Raw genomic sequence first — 21,655 nt, 5'->3', positions numbered from 1 at the left:
TGTCTGCATCGATTGCAAAAAATAGAAATTATACAATAAATTCAATGTTATTTCTTTCATTATATAATGATTTTAATAGAGGAGAAATCATATATTGACATTGTCGTTACAAACAAAATTAAAACACGGAGATTTTGTACGTATGAATATCCTAATTAAGATGTTACCAAACAATAAATAAATAAAACAAAATAAATTCATGATGATTTGCGTGGGTTTCTCCATAATACAGATACGTTACTGCTTTCGGACGCGCATGCGCGAAAATGCCGTCTATCGTCTATCACTGCTTACAAGTTATATACAAGTACGCCCTTATCAGCGTATCAGCATATCAGCTCTCTGCTATGCACGGTCCTTTAGGTTTACATTGAAGCGTCCTCTCTTCGTGAACAACGATCGCTCAAAGAACTAGGAAGTGTTTATTACGTATGTATATAGTTTGAACAGTTTTCCGCGGGTGGCGGGGCGGAGTAGATTTTTCATAATACCATTTGCACATATACATATACACATTACACGTGTAATTCGATGTTGTGTAGTTCTCGTGTACCATCGCGTACCATGAATTAAAAAAACCACAATTATATATATAGTTGAATAGTGATGTTTGATATTGATTCGATGAAATTTCATAAATATGATTGAGTAAAGTAAGTGTGTGTACTTGTAAAATTACATGGTGCCAAAGTAAGTCGAGAACATTTAACATTGAAATTGATATTTTCAGTTTAAAGTGTCAGCAGTTCGTGGCATCAAATGACATTCATTCGATCGTGACTTGATTTTTTTCAAACAATCAATTCTTTTATCCAATCATCTTTGTCACCACCTGAGAGATCAGTGGTTGTCACAATATGTATTTATACGAATTCGTTAGGAAACGTTTTAATCAAATTTAGAAAGTAAAGGTGTTTATATACAGTTGTTATATGCGTAGTTCGTTCATTTCTTCGTGATGTAGCTTATGAGTCACTTTGTAACATTTATTTGCTTCTGGAAACGTGTTTATCGAACAATGGTATTTTAAAAATGTTATAGCGAACGTCGAACTATGACGCGTCTTGGTAGTCATCCACCCATGTCCACTCCCCCTTTAATGCTTGGAGAAGTATAGCAGAGTTTTCCTAAATCGTTAAAACTGGAATTATAATTTTAAACTCCAGATCACTGTAACTTTTAAGTAATCAATTTCTTTGTTTTTTTATAGAGACTTTTAATTATTTAAGCATGGCATGGACACCTTATCAATGCCTTCTGGCTGTGCTTATGGTCGTTGTTGGGTCACTTAATACCTTAATTGTCAAGTGAGTACTCCAGTGTAATTAATCGAAAGAATTAACTCTTAGCACTCAAGTGGTGGCTCTGAGGCACCACTAAAAATTGCTATACATTTAAAATATAATTTACATTATTAGACACGTTTGTATCTAATCAATAGACAGCAGATTTTATGCATTTATCACAAACATGAGTAGGCGTAATTCAAAAAAAGTAAACAAATTAGAAGAATTTAACACTAGGTTTACAGAGCTCCAGAAATACCTATTTCACAAATTTTTCGAATCATTATATCTTCCTGTCAATTAGATACGCGGACCGACAAGTGGTGGAAGGCGAAGATGGTCAGCCTAGGCACTTCAATCATCCGTTTATGCAAACCTCCATAATGTTCATAGGAGAAATGCTATGCCTTCTTGTATTTAAAATAGTATATCATTATTATAAACGCAGAGACGTGAGTATAAATTCATTATCCTATTATACGCATACCAAATGTTCGTCATCGAATGTTTCTTATTACAGGATGGTTCTATAGATAACAATCCTTTGACTAAAGGCACGCGCATCTTCAATCCCTCTGTTTTGCTAATACCTGCATTGTGCGACACGTGTGCCAGCTCTATCATGTACATCAGCTTGAACATGACATATGCCAGCAGTTTTCAAATGTTACGTGGTTCTGTTATAATATTTACAGCCATACTTTCTATGGGTTTTCTCGATAGGAAACTCATAAGTCGAGAATGGGCTGGCATAGGTATGGTGATAGTCGGTTTAGTTCTTGTTGGACTCAGCGACGTAATAACTATGGAAGATACGGATATGAGCACGAACTCTATCTTGACTGGAGATTTGCTCATTATATGTGCACAGGTGAAATTATGAATAACCAATATAATTATGAATAGACTGCGGATCTTTATGCATTTACGAAGAAATTAACTGATTGTGAGTGAAATATAAAACGATGAAAGATATAAAAAATCTAGGGTAGTCTGATGCTTCCCAGGCAAAAATCACAGACTATTTACAGACTACATTATGTCCGATATAAAAAATCTAAGAATATTGCTATGTTGTTTTCAACGTGAAAACACTACTATGTAAGGGATAAAATGAATTTTTGTTTTAACTACTGCTTCCCACAATCGACGCAGAATATCCGCAGTCTATAAATATGCAAAAGCATATTCGGCTATAAAAACAATTTCGTAATTTCTGCGATTACAGGTGATAACGGCTATTCAAATGGTGGTTGAAGAGAAACTTGTAGCCGGTCAGAACATACCGGCGTTGCAAGCGGTTGGATGGGAGGGTATGTTTAAACCATTTGTTTCTCAAGTATACAGCATTTGAACGCGTACATATTTTCAGGTATTTTTGGATTCGCCACCATATGTTTGCTAATGATACCTCTGAATTTTATATACGCTCCACCTCCGTTCGCTGATAATTCTCGAGGTACACTCGAAGCAACTAAAGATGCGTTTATTCAGATTGGAAACAGTGGACGTTTGCTGACAGCGATGCTAGGTCAGCATTTTTTCATTAGCATTTAGTTGGACGCACCTCGTAAATAACGTCGTTAAAATAATTGAGAAATTAACGTTTCGTATTATCTTTCTGTATAGGTATCGCTTTCAGCATGGCATTCTTTAATTTCGCGGGTATCAGCGTTACCAAAGAAATGAGTGCTACGACGAGAATGATTTTAGATAGTGTTCGAACGTTTGTCATTTGGGCTTTCTCCTTGGCACTTAGGTGGCAAAAGTTTCATTATTTGCAAGTAAGTTATTCATTGTCCACTGTCTACGATTTATTTTCACTTGTATTACATGTACATACACTTCTTTCTTTTTTTTTGCAGCTTGTTGGCTTCACCATTCTGCTCACTGGAATGTCGTACTATAATAATATTATTGTGCCACAACTAGTAAGGAAATGTATATATTGGATAGGCCGTCACAGACCACCACCACAAAGCGAGAGAATTATTAATATAGCTGCCGACGACATTCCAGAAACTCAATAAAGTGAAAGTTTGTTTATTCTTGAATGTCGACTACTCCGTGGAATACGAAGATCTATTCTGTCTCGTTTCTCTAAAGAACGGTAAAGCCTGTGATCTTAATGATAGACGAAATTTGTTGGCTTCTCTTTATAATAAAATCGATCATGATATTGAAAGTGCTAAACGGTTCGATTAGAGATCTAGACCGCTCGAACTTGTGAATATTTTTAACAATGTAAATACTAAACGTGTTATTTGAATTTAAGGGCTTGTCACCCGAAACAAGTATTTTTCGAACGTTTATCTTTACAAGAGCTAATTACCAATTTATTATTCGTTCCGCAACATTTACACGTTGCCTAGAAAGTCGCGTTCTTTTTAATTTCTTTATTTTTTTTTTACCGATGTAGGTACTTTTACCCCTCATCGATGTATGAATATTTTCCAATCGTTACGGGATTTAATAAAAATCGAAAGACACTACTACCATGGTTTGACACACTCCTTGCCTGCGCTTACTTTCGAAAATACTATAGCTTTTATTTAGCAAAAATATTATTGCACAGGGTAATCATTTTTATACGCTATTTGTAATTATAATAACAATTCATTCACGAATTTCAATGGGGCTAAGTAAAAAATCGATGATACCACTTAAATGTTGGACATATTTTATTTTGCCACTGCTTCCTTTTTGTATAGTTTTTAGCCGTGAGAGAAAACCTACTTTGTGCAACAGATTGTTGCTGTAGTATCGTGCACATATATAATATGTGCATATTAGGACATTTTGGTACACGCGTGTATAAATAAAAGCATTCGTGTATGCACGTATATACAAAATGCTGATATACTTTTTAATACAAAGCTTCTCAAATACGTAAATATTTGTATTCTAATTAAATCGGGGAGAGAAAAACATAATCCGGGCTGGCACCGATAAATATCATTCATAATAGTTAACATGCTAGTGTAGATTAGTTAACAATCAATTATCAGATTTTCCACAATTCAAGTCCCACCTTTTAATTAAATAAAAAAAAGAAAGGAAAATGCTCCGCTGGAATGTTCTTCTTGAATTACGCGAATTAACATTTACTATTTCACGGGTTCATTCAAGTTTTTCTTTTTTCAAGTAAAACACCGACGGATTTGTTGTTTTCAATAAATCCGTCTTATATAATATAATAATAATGTGTATAGAAATTTTCCGTTCGCAACATCGTCGAATACAACTTCGATTCGTAAGAATGGATAGAGTTACGGTGGACTATACAACAACTCTGAATTACCTGTATCTAAGTAAATTAACATGTCTTTACGGCTATGGGCAAGCACGGACCGACATCATGATCGTTAGAGCTATCGAAACCTTAAATGAACTCGTAACATTATGCGTTTACGATAGACAATGCAAATGGAAGATGAACTCAATTGTATTGTTCGGGCAATACGTAAGAAATATCATCCCACGGATGTCGGTACAGACCTTGTTTCAACCTCTTCTGGTCCATATAGTGACCTGAAGCGATAAAACATAGCGTTAGATTTGCAGGTAATACGATATGTTAGGTTGGAGGGAAAGTTCTGACGAATTTTAGATACGTATTTTAAATTAGAAAGATGGCAACAAGTTGTTACACACAAATAATGGAAATTATATCATTGAATAATATTAAACATATATTAGATGATTGTAGAAAATCTTCTAATTGTAGAAAAGAATGGTGACTCTATAATCAATTAATAAAGCAGCTGTATTCTTTAGAATTGAACCATTGAATTTTATTTTCAAATCGGACACGAACTTATGCAACCATTTGATACTTTTATAAATTGATTTAAATGTTTTATTTAAAATACGACAGAACATTCCCTCCAAATATAATATAATATGAAAAAGAAGGCACGTACCAATAAAACCTATGCTCCTACCAAGAACGAACAAACTGTTTATAGCACCAATCTCGATATACTCTTGTGCTTCTTCTCTAGTGAAGCTACCGCTTTTCCTCAACATATCCACAAAGGCACATGCAATAATACCATCCACGTTCAAAATTAAATTAGGTTTCTTGCTTGTTGTTATCTTTTCGACTTCCAATGCATATTCGACCAGAGGCTTAGCAGGGAAATTCTCCATCACGAATTCTTTGATTAGTTTCACTCGCATGTCCGGATTGTTTATGGACTTTATACGATGACCAATACCCATAATCAGCTTGCCCTTTTTACGTGTATTGTTTACGAATTCTTGCGGATGTAACCCGGCATCGTAGGCTTCGGAGAACATACGAGCCGCACCGTCCAGCGCTCCACCAAAACGATCACCCTGTTGTTATAATTACAAAATTAGTAAGTACCATTTTTATTTCATAACTTATTCAAATTTGAATAAGTGTCCGGTGACTTATGGACTGGAATGTATGTATATCGACGACGGTTCTCCATGGAGAGTATAATTGCGGTAAGAGTAAGAGTTTGTCGGCTTCACTTACGATAGTTAAGAGGCCGGATACCAACGAGCTGACCAGATCTTTGCCAGCTCGAGCGCATACGATGGTGTTGTGCGCTCCTGACACAGCAGGACCGTGGTCAGCCGTCAACATCAAAGACATTTCCAAGAATTTACAATACATGGCCGGCAAGCACCGTTGGAACCATAACAGTGAAACTACGCCGCCAATTCCCACGTTTTGCTTTAGTACTTCGGTGACGGGCATTCCAGCGTACAATAGTTCTTGTCCGCGTTCATCGCAGATAGATGTCATGAACGAAGCCGGTTTTCGTATTAGGCCGAGTTCCTGTTACAAACGATTACAAATAAATTCTGTGGAATCATATTTGACAGAATGGGACAACTATCGAGTATTATATGCATTACCCTGGCCCAATTGTAATCCATAGGGACGGTCGGTGGCGGAAGTTCCGGCTCAGGAACAATCGCTCCTTCTTTGACAAGTTTCTCATAAACAGTGTGCATCAGTTCTCCGAGCGTGTCGAAACTGTCGGGCACGTACGCGCCGGCAGCTTTCAACGCAGCGTTCTTAGAGGAGGCTGTTTCCAAGTTACTGTGCGCTATTGATCCAGCATGGCCGAACTGAACCTCGGAATTGAACATGCTGGCACAGGTGCCGATACACCAGGCGATCAATGGTTTCGTAATTCTCTTGGACTTGAGTGCTTCGCATACTTCGTACTCTTCCACACCGCCGACTTCGCCCAACAGAACTATCAGCTTTACTTCTGGGTTTTCTTGGTAGCGCATTATATGATTCATAAAAGTAGTTCCTGGGTAACGGTCTCCTCCGATCGCAACTCCCTCCAGCACTCCGTTCGATGCTTTGGAAATGATATTGTTCAATTCGTTCGACATACCACCGGAACGTGAAACATACGCCACGCTGCCAGGTCTGTAGAGTTTACTATGAAGTATATTGTCCATCATTCCTCCGGTATTACCGATCTTGAAGCAACCAGGCTTCACACCACCTACGGTAGCAGGACCGATAATGGTAACACCTTTTTGTTGTGCCATTAGAATTAGTTTTCTCGTCATGTTTTCGGGTATGCCTTCGGCGATAATAGCGATCGTTCTGATTTGAGGGAATTGCATAGTTTCGACCGTGCTCTCGTATGCGGATCTTAAAGACGCGAACGTGACCATAACATCGGCGTCCGTGTGTTTAGTCATCGCGTCTTTCATCTGCTTGTAAACTGGGATCAACACCTGTATTCAACATTCGCAAAACGATACGATTTAGTGGTTATTCACCAGTATGAAGTCAACGACCGCTTAAGACAAGAGGTCGACAAGATGTGCCCTTTTTGTCTTATAATTTTAAATTGTTCATTTGTTACTTATTTAGTCGTTTTCCAGATAACTTTAAATCACCGATGTGTTCATAATATGATTCATAATATGATGAATAAATATCAAGAAATACAGAGAAATTTATAACCAAACGCATCGGTGATTTCAGTTATCTGAAAAACTACTAGATAAGTAACAAATGAACAATTTTAAATTTTATTTTAAGACAACAAAATTTAAACAAGGGGGAAAGGGGCATATCCCTTGAAAATCGACCAAAATGAGCACTCCTTGCCTATCTCTGGTTTAAGACGATAAAATAAGCAAGTACCTCTTTGTGGCCCCAGTAAAATTTTTGCTTATGATCACCCGTGAACGGATACACGATAGCAGCTACAGACGGTTCAGATCTACGACAGACAAAGTCGAAGTCTAGCATACTTTGAACGGCTCTGGTTTGCATCCCCCAAATGATGGCCCTAGTTTTACTACTGAAAAGTTGTTTGTTCGCGGATCCGTCAACGGACTCGCTCGCTCTTAATTTCGGTTGTTTGGTAGGTGAACAAGAAGTACTTTTCGAAGGAGCTGCGGGCCCGACATCCTGTCCAGAGGGTAGCAAAAAGTTTGCGGTGGAAAATTCTTGAGTCTCCGGATCGGGGATCGGCTTCTTGCCTAATGCCATTGCACATATGGCCGTCATGTGAGTTTCAGGTCCGAATACGTAAACAGGAATGCCCAGTCTTCTACCAACTTCCCGTATAATTCTGAAATTCGTGAACGGTCAGTATGTGAACACAGTTCTGAATAATTCTACGTGTCGTACCTCAGTCCTTCTTGATAGTTAGGTCCTGCTCTTCGGACGAATATCTGAATATTGTGTTCTACAAGCTTCGGCTGATACTCTTGCAATGCCTTAACGATACCCTTGAAGGTCGCGGCTACGTTCGTAAAGTTTGCAATACCGCCACCGATTATCAATACTTTGCCCTCTTTGCGCTTTTCCTTTGTCATCAGACTCAATATAGTTTTCGCGTAATCGTAAGTTTGCTGCTCGCTGGGTGCACCGGAGTATTCACCGTAATTAGCAAGCTCGGTCGAAGCTCCCAAATCACAAATCGTGTCTGAATAAATGACGGACGCTCCTAAAAAAAGTATATATTGTAAATATAAGATAGGTAGGTGTCGGAATAGTCCCGTGAAAGAAGCATCGACTTGACAATCACAATTCGGTTAGAATGAACCAGATTAATCACGTAAATGATACTGCTGTGCGCTTCTACTGACCACCGCCAGCAACCATTGTCCATATCCGACCAGCTGGATTAAGAATGGTTAGTTTTAAGCTAGCTCCGGATTTCGCGTCTAGATCAGCAATATAGGCTTCTTCTGTGTAGGCATCCCGTCCAAACGGTGGTGGATAATCGATTTCTCCCCAATCTGGTCTGCACACAAAGTCAGCAGTCGTGTCCAGCTTCGCAGCAAGATCCAGTATGTAAATTCCATTGTCCGTTACTACCAACGGATTTATTTCCAAGTATGTGAAGTACAAATTAACGTAAAGCTTATACAGAGATTCTATAAATTTGGCAATAGTTCTGAAAAGAAAATAATTGTTTAATTTATACGCTCCAAATTTACGATGCAACATTATACTTTTTAGAACCTACTCTTTTTTATCATTTGCTACGTGCGTTAACAACTTCTTCATTAATATAGCCTGATCCGGTAACCCTTCTCCAACAGGTATGTCTAGCTTCAAAGCTTTCGCGTCGACATCTCCGATATCAACTCCGCCTTCGTGATGGAACAGAATAGTATCGGCTTTCCGGTGAGAGTAGATACAAACGTAAGCTTCCTCTTCCTATGGTTCACGGTAGATCACGATTAACTACGGTATCCTGTGTTACAATGTCACAGTAACGACAAGAGGTTACCTGTTTGTGTGGAACAAAAGGTTCGATGATAAATGTTCGAAGTTTCCCAGTTGTTTTGCCAATTTGTTGGTCCTTGTTCATTCTGTCTGCGATCCATTGCTTCGCCGTAGCCCAGTCTACGTTTACTTTAATCAAGCCAAGCTTGCCACGTCGTTTGATCAGTTGATCAGGTTTCACGACCAGGCTCTCCGACTTTAGCCATGGATTGCTGTTTAACACATCCGACCAATTTGTATCTTCTGTGATGGTCACGAATCTACATTGTACCGCGTTGGTGCCAGAAGGAAGTTTACGGTTGATTAGATCCTTCCCTGTTGCCTCGCGAATCGCTTTCGCCGACATTTTTTAAATTCCTGAAAATAAACGTTTATGATTATTTTTCACCGATGAATACTAGCCCTTTGCAAACAGAGCTGTTTTAACTCGAAAATGAAACACCTCTTCCTAGCTAGAAAATTATTCCATTCTATATGATTTTTTAATAATTGAAGATTTAGTAACTGATTAGTAGACTGCGGATCCTTATGCGTTTATGGCTTCTGAAATTTTTTAAAAATGCCAGAATATATATTTTGACAGAATTTAGTCAAATATTGATATATCTCAGATCTATAAAGGTTGCTACCACTGAAAACAATATTTCATTTGGTTCCCCCTTCTTAAAAATTGCAAATTGCATAAACTTTCGCAAGTTACTGATTAGATATCAACATATTTAATAATCTATACAATATTTTAAATAATTCAGACATAAAAAACACAAATATTCCGAAAAATTTCCGTACGAGATCGAGAAAATGCGTCTATTGATCGTTTGCGTCGTTGTTTAAAATTAAGGATATATAAAAAATGAAAAAGCTGGTGTCGGCTTCGAAAATCCTCGAGATTACAGTGAACTGTTTCAAGTAAAAGTTGACCGACCGCATTCCAGCGTCGAACGGACACAACAACCGAACCGACCGAAATTCAAATAAATAACAGAGTTAAACCAGCTCCGTTCACCGAATCGAGTCTATTCAATTCGATAACATTCCTATTTAGATCCACGAACGCCAACGAATAATTCCTACTCGAACGTCGATAAAATCTGTTGAATGATTTAACCTGTTTTTGCTCTTTCCCTAAATCATGCGTCGTACTAAATTATTCTGTACTTGACGTTATTTGCCATTTGAATAGTACATACATGCATTTTTCTGCGAGTTATACAACCGCTGTGCATACGATTTGTAACACATGCGCATTCATATATTTGCATCTATTTAATGTACAATGTAAATACATGTTTCGTGGTAAAGTGTACTTTAAATCCTAACATTAAAGTCTCGACAAATACAGATTACCGACCGACGATCGTGTCAATAAAATCATTTTTCGTTCTTGAGGTTTTCTACTGTAACGTTATGATGATTGACCAGTTAAATTACAATTTACGATAGTTTTTCGAGCCGTTGTTAACAGACAAACACTTTGAAAACGTACTTACGTACAGAATCTACCAAGAATTTTACTGACAATTGAAATAGTCAGTGTCAATCGGGAACTGACACTGAAATTATAATTCAAAATGAAATTCGTACGAAGACGCAACAATTTCAATCGAAATATAAAGTTACAAGATGTCGCGTCACAGAATTTCTTTCAGTCGTTCAGAAGAGAAATTTGTGATGCTTGTAAAGCGAACATATATGTACTTTCACTCGAACTCCAGCTATCTACTTTGCAACGTGGTCGTTCACGTAATCTTGTGTGATTTTTGTTCGTTCTTTCCTATTGCTGGCCGTCGATAAAATATGTAGAACCTATCCTCAATAGAACAGATACGTACACATACATGCATAGATATATATAAGTAGAAAATTGAAGAGAATAGTTTCGTTATGAGTTTTTGGAATCTCGGACACGCGCGAACAATTTGCTTGGAGAAACTACATAGAAATACGAATCGATATTCGAAACGAGAGACGAGACCACAATCACTCACTGAACAAAATCCGATATTTCGATAGTAAAATTGATGGATACTATACAAGAGGGGACGACCTTAACCTTCACACGGGTATATTTCCTAACCTACGAGACTTGTAGTGGAACAGGAAATACCGGGAAACGTCCGCCCCACACTGCTGCTAGCGGTTAACTGAACGTTCAAAGTGACACCATGCGCATAAGTATCAAGTATGTAATGCCAAGAGCTCACGATATCTCGAGATATCGTACGATTCTACTTTTTTTCTCACGGTCGGTTATTTTAACCAATTTTCATTATTCTTCCCACAGCTACGCGTTCCGTCAGTTTACATTAAAAAAATTTCGATGCGAAAACGCACGTTGTTTTTAACGTTTCCAAGCTTTTCGATCGTTTTAATTTCGTACAATTCGAAATAAACAACATACATTTTCTAATTACATTTGGCGTGTCAGTCGATTTCGCGTATTCCAAATTTTCGGTTTTATCGAATTCTCCTGTGTTATATTCACAGCCTCTTACGAGGGAACTGTCCTATATTACATGCCTACTTGGGTTGGCAAGAAAGTAATTTCGGTATTTTAAGGTGAAATATGTAGAACCCAATTTTTTTTATTCAAGCAATGAACTTTAATACAGTTTATATTTTCCATTTTGTTCGATGATCTTTTGCCATCTTTTTGATAGCTTCACAATTCCGTGCTCATAAAACTTCTGGTCCTTATCGGCCAAAAACTGAACCAAGTGCGATTCAGGCCATCATTATTTACTTCCTTGCCAACTCAATATATGTATGTAACGTTTCTAATCTTTTCAATCATTTCAATTTCGTTCAGTTCGTACAATTCGAAATAAATGACATACGTTTATACATTCGGCATATTAGAACTTTTCGATTTTAACGAATTCTCCTGTAATACATTCACAGCCATACATATAATATGTATATGGAAGAAAGTTTCACACTACACTGATAATTATGAGATATTTCGCGAACATATATACATATATATGTATGTACATAGATACAACATATAATAATATTCGCCAGGCGTTTATAGATAGCACTAACTGATTATTGATATCGAACGACAGCGTACAAGTTTAGAGAATCGTACGAGGATAGCGATCACGTGACTATAATGCGATCTTCTCCTAACACGTGGACAGAGTAAAGGTTTTCAAACTCTTTCGTTATTGATTATGTTATCGGATAAATTACGATGTCCAAATATATTCTAGTTCGAATGTCTCGGCGAAATGGTCGAAGGACAGAATCTGTATAAAATAGGCAATACGATCGAACATTTGAATAGAAAATATCTTGTATTTCGTAAAATATTTTGTGATTTTTTAAAAGGACACCAACAGGTGTAACGGTGTAGTATACTATCGTATAAGTATAAATGGTCTATTCACGACACTTTGCGATCGTTACGATTCTGAACGGTAGGTATAATGCAGCGCTTCTCAAAGCGATTAGCGTCAATTAACTTGTTAAATAATTCAATAAACTGTACCATTGTATTTCTTTATTGTGCGATGAAATTAGTATTAATGGAAATGATTTTTGAACTCGACAGGAATTAGCTCGAATTAGGCAACAATAGCTTCATGGAAAATCTCCACTTATCTTTCCACTTCTTGTAAGCATCTTCTTCGTTCAAGTGCAACCTTGACCTTTTTCAACAGAAGAGCTGGGTTCGAATTCTCTAATAACAGCTTCGCGAACACTGCGGTTAGAAAACGCGAAATTTACGTAACAATTAAAATTTTTTCGTTTTGTCGTATGAAACAAAATCAAGGAAACAAAATCGAAATGCTCGAGTTTCGTGATCTCGATCTATTTCGATGTGTTTGACCAAAATTTATCAGAGTTACAGATATTTGGTACGCGTTTGCTCAGGACTTGACCCGAACTTTGATCCGACAAAGATATGCATAAATTATGTAAAGAGACTAATTATTGACCTTTTTTTTATCCTAATAAATTTTTGCCGCGTTTTTCAAGTCGTCTAAATATGTAAGAAGGTAGGATGAGGTGGGATTTATTGCGCAAAGAATTAGCATTTGCTATGTCATGTCAGAGTAGTAAGTATATATGTAGAATCCTCGTGTACTTTGTCTTCCGGTTAAACATAAATGCACTTAGAAAAGAAAACCGCAGATGATTCCATTTATTATTTGATACGTGATATGAAGAAAATTTAGCGAATACGTTATTCAAGCGTTCGCGTTCAAATGCGATATCATATTATACGAATTTTTGCACACAAAAGAAAAGAGCACAGTCGAGTACCATTTTCTCACGGTTAGATCAAAGTAAGCGTTATTAATAATTGATAATCCTGATAGCGCGCAATATATGTATAAGTGATGCAATAGACAGCGCCAAAGAAATAACATGTTACGTATACCTATAATGCACATGTTTACTCGTTAAACAGAATTTCTCGAAGTTAACGAAATTTTTTCGAAATTTAGTGGTCGAGGTTAAGTTTGTCTAATATGTAAATACATACTTGACCGACACGATGGACTGTATCTCTCTCTCTCTCTCTTTGCTATATCATTATACAGATGTGTATATACGTGTGTATATGTACAATATATATATGTATGTATAATTCGTTTGCATCAATTATTTCGCATGTGTGAAACGAATAACGTGAAATAATAAGGTTCTAAATACAATTTAGTTGAGTTATCATTAAAGATGGAAAGAAAATAGATATATTTATAAGGAAAAAAAATTCTTGGAACCGATAGGTTAGCTTGTTGCTTGTGTTGATAAGCATGTAAATGTTGAAAAGGACTTACGATTCGTATGGTGTGTACGCTGCGTTGATACGAGAATGCAATATTTCGTGAGATACTTATTATATGTACCTCCAGTGTATGTCCGAACAGGAGAGAAGCGGACTAAATACAACTACTCAGAGAAAAAAACTACTTTACATTCTTAGGTTGAAAGACATTCACCGGAGTGAAGTGCGGCTTAAAGATTATCGATGCATTTTCAACACTTAAATCATTTTAACTGCGGTAACATGATTAAGCGATCAAATCAAATTCTTATAAAGCGGCATAATAACGAGCGTTTATCGTAAAACAGTTAAATATATATAGGTATAGCAGGTATTTAGTTTGCGAATTGTGTTCGGACATTATCGGACCATCGCGATACATAACGTGACGTAGCTGCTATACTATACGTCACATCGTATGATTCTTGCAACCGTTACCTAAATACACGCATGCATGTGAATTTTCGATCAAATGTATGCGTTCGATTTCAATGCATGCGTTGAAAATTCTGTAGATAATATAATTCACAAGATATCGTTAATAATAATAACTAGACTGCGGATCTTTATGCAAAATAAAAATTGTCTGTATCGATTGTAAGAAATAAATAGAAACTAAATTGAATGTTATTTCTCGGTTTTAATAGTAGAGAAATCATCTCATATGATTTTGATATACAGTATATTGACATTTTCAATTTTTCAAATTTTCCAACAATTTCCGCAATATAACAATAACTGATGCAAGTACAACAAATCATCCATCCTATTATACATTTGCAGATTTGAACAATGTTACCAATAGTAACATTTTAGCATATAACATATTTATATTTATTTATAACATATGATAACATATTAACATAATAGTGCTACCAAACTTGAAAAAATGGTCATAGTACAAGTAAAAACGGATATAAAGTGAAACATATTTTATTCAATCCTTTGTATATTGCGAGTTACGCGTTTAAAATACTTTTCACAATATCTACACTTCCAACAATATCGATAAAAAGATTGTTCCATATTTGAAATTCATTTTCATGCCAAAAGTATCAAACGTCCGTGGAAAATCCATATACGAGAGTTTATTATTGCAAACATTTTCTTCCTATCCGTTTATCCGTCTCAAACGATATTTTGAAATAATGTAACTATTTCGAGTGTTTGGTAAAAAATCTACCAACATATATTATTGCATTTATAATATTATGCGACTTGCGCTTTTCACTGTAATGGACATTTGAAAGAAGTATAAAAAATTGTCTATATCTAACTTTTGGAACAATAAACAGTTATATTATTGTTCCCAATACAGTTATGCTCTATTCTCGAGCTTAGCGATAAGATCGTGGACACTTTCTATAACACTGTATATATAAGGACGTTCCATTGGGTTCACCTTCAACATCGATAAAATCAGATTTTGCAAGTCCTGTAAAATTTTCAATTTAAACATTAGATTGGATAGTCAAATTATTGTTACACCAGTAAAAAAGAATATGTATTGCTTATGAACCTCGTGATAGGGAGCATCCTCCGGGAATGTAATATTTGCGCTCATCACTGCTAGTGCCACGCTATCTCCCCTTTCATAAACAGCATCGAAAGGTGATTTGAAGTAGCACAGTGCATAAAGTATACAGCCTAGAGACTGGAGAAGTATTTTACAGATTTTAGTAAAAAGAAATTAGATAAATCTAACAAACTCTACTGATAAAAAGTACCCAAATATCCGTTCGTTCGTCTACCATACAATAACTCTCCACATTAAATAATTCTGGTGCTCTGTACGGCATCGAACATCTTTCGGCTGCTATATCTTGCAATGTTTGAGCTGCTTGTGACCCAGAAACTATCACTCTGGCTGGTGCTACAGAACCTGAAACAAGCGATACCGTTAAGCGATACAAAACAAGCGAAACAATGAACCTTTATTTGCTCGTATAGGATCAAAAAATGTTAATAGAGACCTAACTTATATTAGGATCCTACAAAACCCCATGCGAGCAATTTCGCACAAATCGATATGCGAGTAACTAAAGTCTAAGATATTTTACCTAAATCCATTATAATCGGTGTACTTCCATCGCCGAGAACTATGTTCGCAGTCTTTAGATCCCTGTGAGCAAGAGGATCCGGTTTTGCTTCGTGAAATGCTTTCACACCTTCGCATATTTGTAAAAAAATATTTAAAACATCCAGTGAACTCATGTAATCCTTATTTTTCATTCGTCTTTCCAACTCGTTTCCAAGTGTACCTCTCTGAACAAAAATGAAAATAAAAAATAGAAAAATGGTGCAAAAATATTGGTGGGAGCGATTTATAAAGTATTAAACGTACATGATAATAGGGTAACACGATTAATACTTCACTGGTAGCATTAATAACTGGATCCGCGATCCCTTTGTAAGTAGAATCTATACATTCTATTACATTTGGATGTTTCACAAGATTATGGTATTCTATCTCTTTCGCAGCGAGTCTCTGATCCTCCAGCCCATGGCAGATGATCTTTTTAATAGCATACTTTTTATGCGTTTCTGTATCCTCGGCTAAAAGTACAGTACTGAATCCACTGCAAGTAGATGAGAGTTTAATTAACAGCGGGATCTAAATTGTATGTGAAATTCGTCAATATTACCATACAAAAGGAACGGATTAGGTTAATTGGGATCGTATAAAACTTATTTCGTTAATAACCGAAAAACGTATTAGGAAATATACGATCGAGTTAAAGAATAATTTTCAAAATGAACTCGAACGATTACTATTATGATAATCGATGAAAATGTATTTATGTTTCATGTGAAACTTGCCCTTCACCAAGATGTTCACGAACCGTATAATTTCTTGAATTTACTGTGACAGTTTCTTTCGAGCATATACAGCCCATTTTTAAAATTAAACTTAAACCAAGACTATTCATTTTCTGTCACGCATAATAAAAAGAAATAAATTAACAATAACAGCGACGCGTTTTTCTCTCTATCGTCGTGCAAACATTATTTCTATACACGTCACAGACATATACATATGTCACCATGAAACTCAGATCAAGTTAGATACATATTCGGCTATCAGCTGTTTGCTGTCGTTTGCAAAACAATCTTGTCAAAGATGTTCCTCACATTAATTAAGCTAAATTCTTGATATAAGGAAAAATGTACAACTAGTGGGCCAAGATTTAGATTTACGCTGCAAGCTACTTTAAATTATGCAAGAGTAAATTGAATAATAACATTTTTATTAAATTCAAGCTGACAGCCATTACTTGTGATCATGGGCAAACAAGATATTTTCAAAGTAATACATCTATCTTTATTGGAAGAAATTGTTGGTTCCATGTTATCCTGAAAAATTTACTTTACCCGTCATTCTTGTTATACTAGACGTTGTACTTTATTACATGGATGTGTTTTGCAAGCTATTACTACTGGGGAGCGCAAGAGGAGACTGTAACAGATCCTATCGATGAATCAGGCTGGGTACCTGACGGGGCATATGCATGTAGAGCTGCGACAGCAGGACAGCAAGAACCGGAAGGCTAGGAATTTCTAATGTCCACTCGCCGAACTCACAAACAATAAAATGTTTTGTATTATTTCTCGTACAAAGCTAACGGTATACATCGTAGAAAAGTAAAGATTTTGCAAGCATCATGTGTACATGTTTTTCTTACTAAATCTATTCCATAAAAAAGTTCAGCTTTTCTTATGAAATATTTCGTTTATTCTGAAAAATATTAATGCAAAACATGCTAGTCTTTAATTGGGATCGTAAGACTAATTACTATCACATTTTTATTCTTATAGGTACAAGTGAAGAAAATAGAAACTAAACAGAACGGTATTACTCCGTTCTAAAAATTCATAATTTGTTTTTCGTGAATAAGTAATTATTCACAACGCAACAAGGGTTCTTGTCGTTCTCTAGAAACACGTACACGCTTTCTCTTGTTAAAGAGGAATATGTTAACGAATAAAATTTCTGTTTTCTCTTTCCCTCAAAGTGTCTAAGATGTTGATACATCGGGCTCTGGTTGAACGCCGCCATTCGACGAGCCGGCAACATCTTGATCGTTTTGTAACTGCGCGTGCCACATGGAATGATACATTCCGTTGTGAGAAATAAGCTCCTCGTGTTTGCCTCTTTCTACGATTTCTCCGTCCTTTAAGACAAGGATTTCGTCAACGTGTATAATCGTTGATAATCTATGCGCTATGATGATGGTTGTTCGATTCGCGCACACTTTACTCAACGCCGCTTGAATGTTACGCTCCGTATGAGTGTCGAGCGCGCTCGTTGCTTCGTCTAAAAGTACAACTACTGGTTCTTTCAATATTGTTCGCGCGATAGCGATGCGTTGTTTCTCTCCGCCGCTCAAGCGAAGACCCCTTTCGCCAACCTAAGCATTTTAAATGAAACAATGTCGTTCAACAATTGCAAATAATCTCTGAATCGAATGCCTCAATAAAAAGTAACACATACCTGCGTCTCGTAACCACTTGGAAACGAGAGAATCCGTTCGTGGATATCTGCATTTTGAGCTGCCGCGATTATGTCCGCGTCTACAGCTTCGATACGACCGTATCGAATATTATATTTTATAGTGTTGTTGAATAATACTGTGTCTTGAGGCACAACACCTATGGCGCGTCTCAACGAATCCTGCTTAACCGTTTTGATATTCTGACCGTCGATCAGAATCGCACCTTGTTCTACATCGTAGAACCTGAACAGCAATCGTATTATAGTCGATTTTCCAGCTCCGGATGGTCCAACCAGAGCAACGCTTTTCCCTGGCGGAACAACGAAGCTAACATTCTTTAAAATCAGTTTCTCGGGACTGTAACCAAATGCCACGTTCGAAAATTCCACCTGACCACTCTCCACTATCAATGGTCCAGCACCTGGTGCATCGATTACTTCCTGCTCTTCCCGTAGAAGGTCAAACATATTCTCCATATCGATGAAATTCTTTTGTATCGCACTGTAAAAGATAAATCACTTTCAAGCGAACAGTACGAGTGAATTCAACGAGAGAGATCGAATCGCTATTTACCGGTAATATGTCCCAAACCAATTTAACGGCATGTAAAGTTGAATGATGTAACTCGCGAACAAAACGTAATCACCGACTGTTAAACCTTGTTTGGCTACAATCTGAAAACAGTCGATTTGTCATTCGTGTCTAATCAATCTTGTTCAAGTTGAAATGAAAAATACGAAAAGCATTATGCGCGTTCTGACCATGTGTAAACAAAGTAGAGATCCAGCTAGCAGACCGCTGCAAACAACTACATTTTGCAATGTATTTAAAATATTTAACGTAACCAACGACTTCCATTCTTCTGTCTGGAACGTTACTATCGTTTCCCTAAAGCTATCCACTTCATACATTTCTGCTCCATAGTACTTGACCGTCTCGAAATTAAGTAGACTGTCAACGCTTTGAGCTCTCTGAGCGTTGTCTGCCAAGTTCATTCGCCTTTGGAACTTTGTACGCCACTCGGTAACCATGATTGTTGCGGCTAATAAACATATATTGTATAAAGTGTACTGTTTCTACTATACTTGTATAGTATACTACATATAATGATGTGCTTACCTATATAGAGGGCCATAGTCACGAATACGATTAATCCGAACCATTGGTTGAACGCGCTTATGAAAAATATAACGGCCACGAGAATGTCGACGATTGTCGGTATAATGGAAAAGAGAACGTAATTCAGAAGATTGTTTATAGAGTCGGTACCACGATCCATAGCTTTCAATACTTCTCCCGTTTTCCTTCCAAGATGCCAGCGTAAACTCAAACTATGTAAATGTCTATAAAAACATACTTTCGATAAGAATACAATGTGAATGTGGCTTGAATCGAGCAGATTTGAGAGAAGGATGTTACGCGATTACCTGAACAACTCCACTTCAATTTCTCTGGTAGTATACTGTTGTATACGAATCCATAAGAACGATCTGGCATTATTCAATACTCCCATGCCACCTGTACCTCCCCCTTGTAAGAATTTGAATGCCACGTATATTAATACGAGGTCCCATCTATTACGAAGATTAAATATTTTATGAATGCAATTTCCATGTACATTTGAAGGATTTATCGAAAGACATTATGCACCTGAACGTTTCAGAATCGCCAGTAAGGCTGTCCACGATCTTCTTATTATAAATTGGAACATATAAATTTATCAAACGTCCAGATATAAGTAATGCAAAACAGAAAATAACCCTCAGTTGAAGCATCGAGCTCTTCTTAGGCCATAAAAATGGCGCTAAAACTTTCACCTTATACCAGGCATTTTTCCATGCTGAGCTGTTATCGTCGGGTCTCTGAAAAATCATCGTATTATTAAATATACTTCATTATTAGACAGCGGATTTTATGCATTTATGACAAAAATGAGTAGGTGTAATTCGAAATAGTGAAAACAGTAGAAGCATTTAAAAACACTGTTATATTACTTTCAACCTGTTACATATATAAAGAAAGAAAATAAATTTCTATTTCACTCCAGTTGTTTACAAATCAGATAGAAAATTTTTATTTTGCATAAAGATTTGCTGTTTATTCATTATATTTAGTACTAAATATTACTGTGACTTACACCTTGATAATATCTTGGCCGTGTAGTTGGACCATCTGGTAAAGTATGATAATCTGGATCCGAATTAACAGTCAGCCCTGGGGCTTTCAGTCCTAAGGCGAAGATAGCCAGGCTGCTGACATAACGCAGAACGAACAGTGCCATCTCGATTTGGTCGGTCAATCTGTAAATAGCATGAGTGTATACATAGAAAATATATTAATACGTGTAATGCTCGAGTACACAGAGTACTTCTGTTTCAGCTTCGTTCAGTGAAACTTACGTGTTTAGATGAAACCACCATTCGAGTTTCTCAATGTTAACAAAAACGAGGTTTTCAACAACAAATGCCAAGGTCCAAAAGCCCAATAAGACGATGCCATGACCGCGTGGTGGCACGCCAGGTAGCAGTTTGTGCCTCTCTATCTTTAATATGTAGACAGAGTATGGATAGATGATTACAGTCAAAACTGTTGTGAGGATCTAAAAGCATTAGGATTATGGAGTATTTAACAATTAATAGGGTAAACTCGTTTCCAGGATTGCAAGGTTTTTCAGTAGTCAAAACGCTGGATAAAAGATCAAGATAGGCCGAAGTCGTCGCCTAATTTCCTATTTTCACCTTTACGAGGCGTAATTTGGATTATTCGGCCGCATGTAACTGTCGCAGGAAATTTAATAATAGGAATTTTGGGGACAACTTTGGCCTAGCTTGATCGTTCGTCTAGCCGTTTTGACTACTGAAAAACTCCATTTTTGTGTTATCGAGAAATGAGAGGGCGCATCCCGCACCCTTGCGATCCCGGAAATAAGACTATCCCCTTAAGTAATATCTACATGTATACATGCTACGTTTAGTTCACTTACCATGTAACCATAAACTTTTTTATCATCTAAAATTGTACCTTGGAAGATTATTCTCAGTACGCTAAGTATCGGAATAAAGTACAAAAGTACTTTCTGTAGAGTGTACAGTTTATTTCTGGGAAACAAGGACGTAGGAGTTTCCGTTCCATATTTACGGTACATCCAAAGTTGTATTGTACCAAAAATCAACAGATACAATGAGATCACGATAGTATTAACCGTGTCCATGAAACATTTCGACATTCCATGATCTACCCAGATTTCGGTGAACGTTATGTTCGGAGGACAATAAGTTAATGTGGTATTCATTTTGAATTGTCTGTTCCTTGCTCTTCAATTAGAATGCACAACTATCAATTC

The 21,655-nt window shown here is 36.7% G+C and overlaps 4 protein-coding genes across 14 annotated transcripts; 1 reads left to right on the top strand and 3 right to left on the bottom strand.

Annotated features, from left to right (window-relative positions):
• Nucleotides 1-266: 266 nt before the first annotated feature.
• On the top strand, nucleotides 267-4,818 carry Tango9 (transport and golgi organization 9). 7 transcript variants are annotated; one of them, XM_076436767.1, is made up of 9 exons: nucleotides 267-429; nucleotides 1,042-1,111; nucleotides 1,211-1,307; nucleotides 1,591-1,738; nucleotides 1,807-2,157; nucleotides 2,515-2,599; nucleotides 2,659-2,817; nucleotides 2,916-3,070; nucleotides 3,152-4,818. In XM_076436767.1, the coding sequence occupies exons 3-9, from the start codon at nucleotides 1,231-1,233 to the stop codon at nucleotides 3,314-3,316; spliced, it is 1,140 nt and encodes a 379-aa protein (XP_076292882.1). In that variant the 5' UTR covers nucleotides 267-429; nucleotides 1,042-1,111; nucleotides 1,211-1,230; the 3' UTR covers nucleotides 3,317-4,818. The 7 variants fall into 7 exon arrangements, with proteins under 7 accessions (XP_076292882.1, XP_076292880.1, XP_076292881.1 ...); XM_076436768.1 differs by lacking the exon at nucleotides 267-429 and adding an exon at nucleotides 675-690; XM_076436765.1 differs by lacking the exon at nucleotides 1,042-1,111 and having other exon boundaries at nucleotides 268-429.
• Nucleotides 3,950-13,970, bottom strand: Atpcl (ATP-citrate synthase). 5 transcript variants are annotated; one of them, XM_076436736.1, is made up of 10 exons: nucleotides 13,833-13,970; nucleotides 9,044-9,396; nucleotides 8,777-8,970; nucleotides 8,394-8,704; nucleotides 7,933-8,251; nucleotides 7,441-7,873; nucleotides 6,180-7,025; nucleotides 5,794-6,099; nucleotides 5,210-5,627; nucleotides 3,950-4,817 (listed from the first exon to the last, which is right to left on the bottom strand). In XM_076436736.1, the coding sequence occupies exons 2-10, from the start codon at nucleotides 9,383-9,385 to the stop codon at nucleotides 4,726-4,728; spliced, it is 3,261 nt and encodes a 1,086-aa protein (XP_076292851.1). In that variant the 5' UTR covers nucleotides 9,386-9,396; nucleotides 13,833-13,970; the 3' UTR covers nucleotides 3,950-4,725. The 5 variants fall into 5 exon arrangements, with proteins under 5 accessions (XP_076292851.1, XP_076292850.1, XP_076292855.1 ...); XM_076436735.1 differs by lacking the exon at nucleotides 13,833-13,970 and adding an exon at nucleotides 11,117-11,467; XM_076436740.1 differs by lacking the exon at nucleotides 13,833-13,970 and adding an exon at nucleotides 11,147-11,467.
• A 517-nt stretch (nucleotides 13,971-14,487) lies between these two features.
• On the bottom strand, nucleotides 14,488-16,880 carry LOC143215045 (serine/threonine-protein kinase 16). Its single transcript, XM_076436775.1, has 6 exons — nucleotides 16,640-16,880; nucleotides 16,164-16,398; nucleotides 15,880-16,084; nucleotides 15,547-15,701; nucleotides 15,339-15,473; nucleotides 14,488-15,254 (listed from the first exon to the last, which is right to left on the bottom strand). Exons 1-6 carry the CDS (start codon nucleotides 16,747-16,749, stop codon nucleotides 15,138-15,140), a joined length of 957 nt encoding a protein of 318 aa, XP_076292890.1. The 5' UTR covers nucleotides 16,750-16,880; the 3' UTR covers nucleotides 14,488-15,137.
• A 516-nt stretch (nucleotides 16,881-17,396) lies between these two features.
• Nucleotides 17,397-21,604, bottom strand: Hmt-1 (ABC transporter ATP-binding protein/permease Hmt-1). The gene is made up of 10 exons (XM_076436745.1): nucleotides 21,296-21,604; nucleotides 20,712-20,911; nucleotides 20,450-20,612; nucleotides 19,963-20,174; nucleotides 19,740-19,886; nucleotides 19,432-19,655; nucleotides 19,074-19,354; nucleotides 18,886-18,986; nucleotides 18,312-18,813; nucleotides 17,397-18,228 (listed from the first exon to the last, which is right to left on the bottom strand). Exons 1-10 carry the CDS (start codon nucleotides 21,602-21,604, stop codon nucleotides 17,836-17,838), a joined length of 2,532 nt encoding a protein of 843 aa, XP_076292860.1. The 3' UTR covers nucleotides 17,397-17,835.
• Nucleotides 21,605-21,655: the final 51 nt, after the last annotated feature.

Source organism: Lasioglossum baleicum, chromosome 13, assembly GCF_051020765.1.
Source record: "Lasioglossum baleicum chromosome 13, iyLasBale1, whole genome shotgun sequence".
Taxonomy (NCBI): domain Eukaryota; kingdom Metazoa; phylum Arthropoda; class Insecta; order Hymenoptera; family Halictidae; genus Lasioglossum; species Lasioglossum baleicum.
This window is presented reverse-complemented; position numbering and strand designations above follow the sequence as displayed.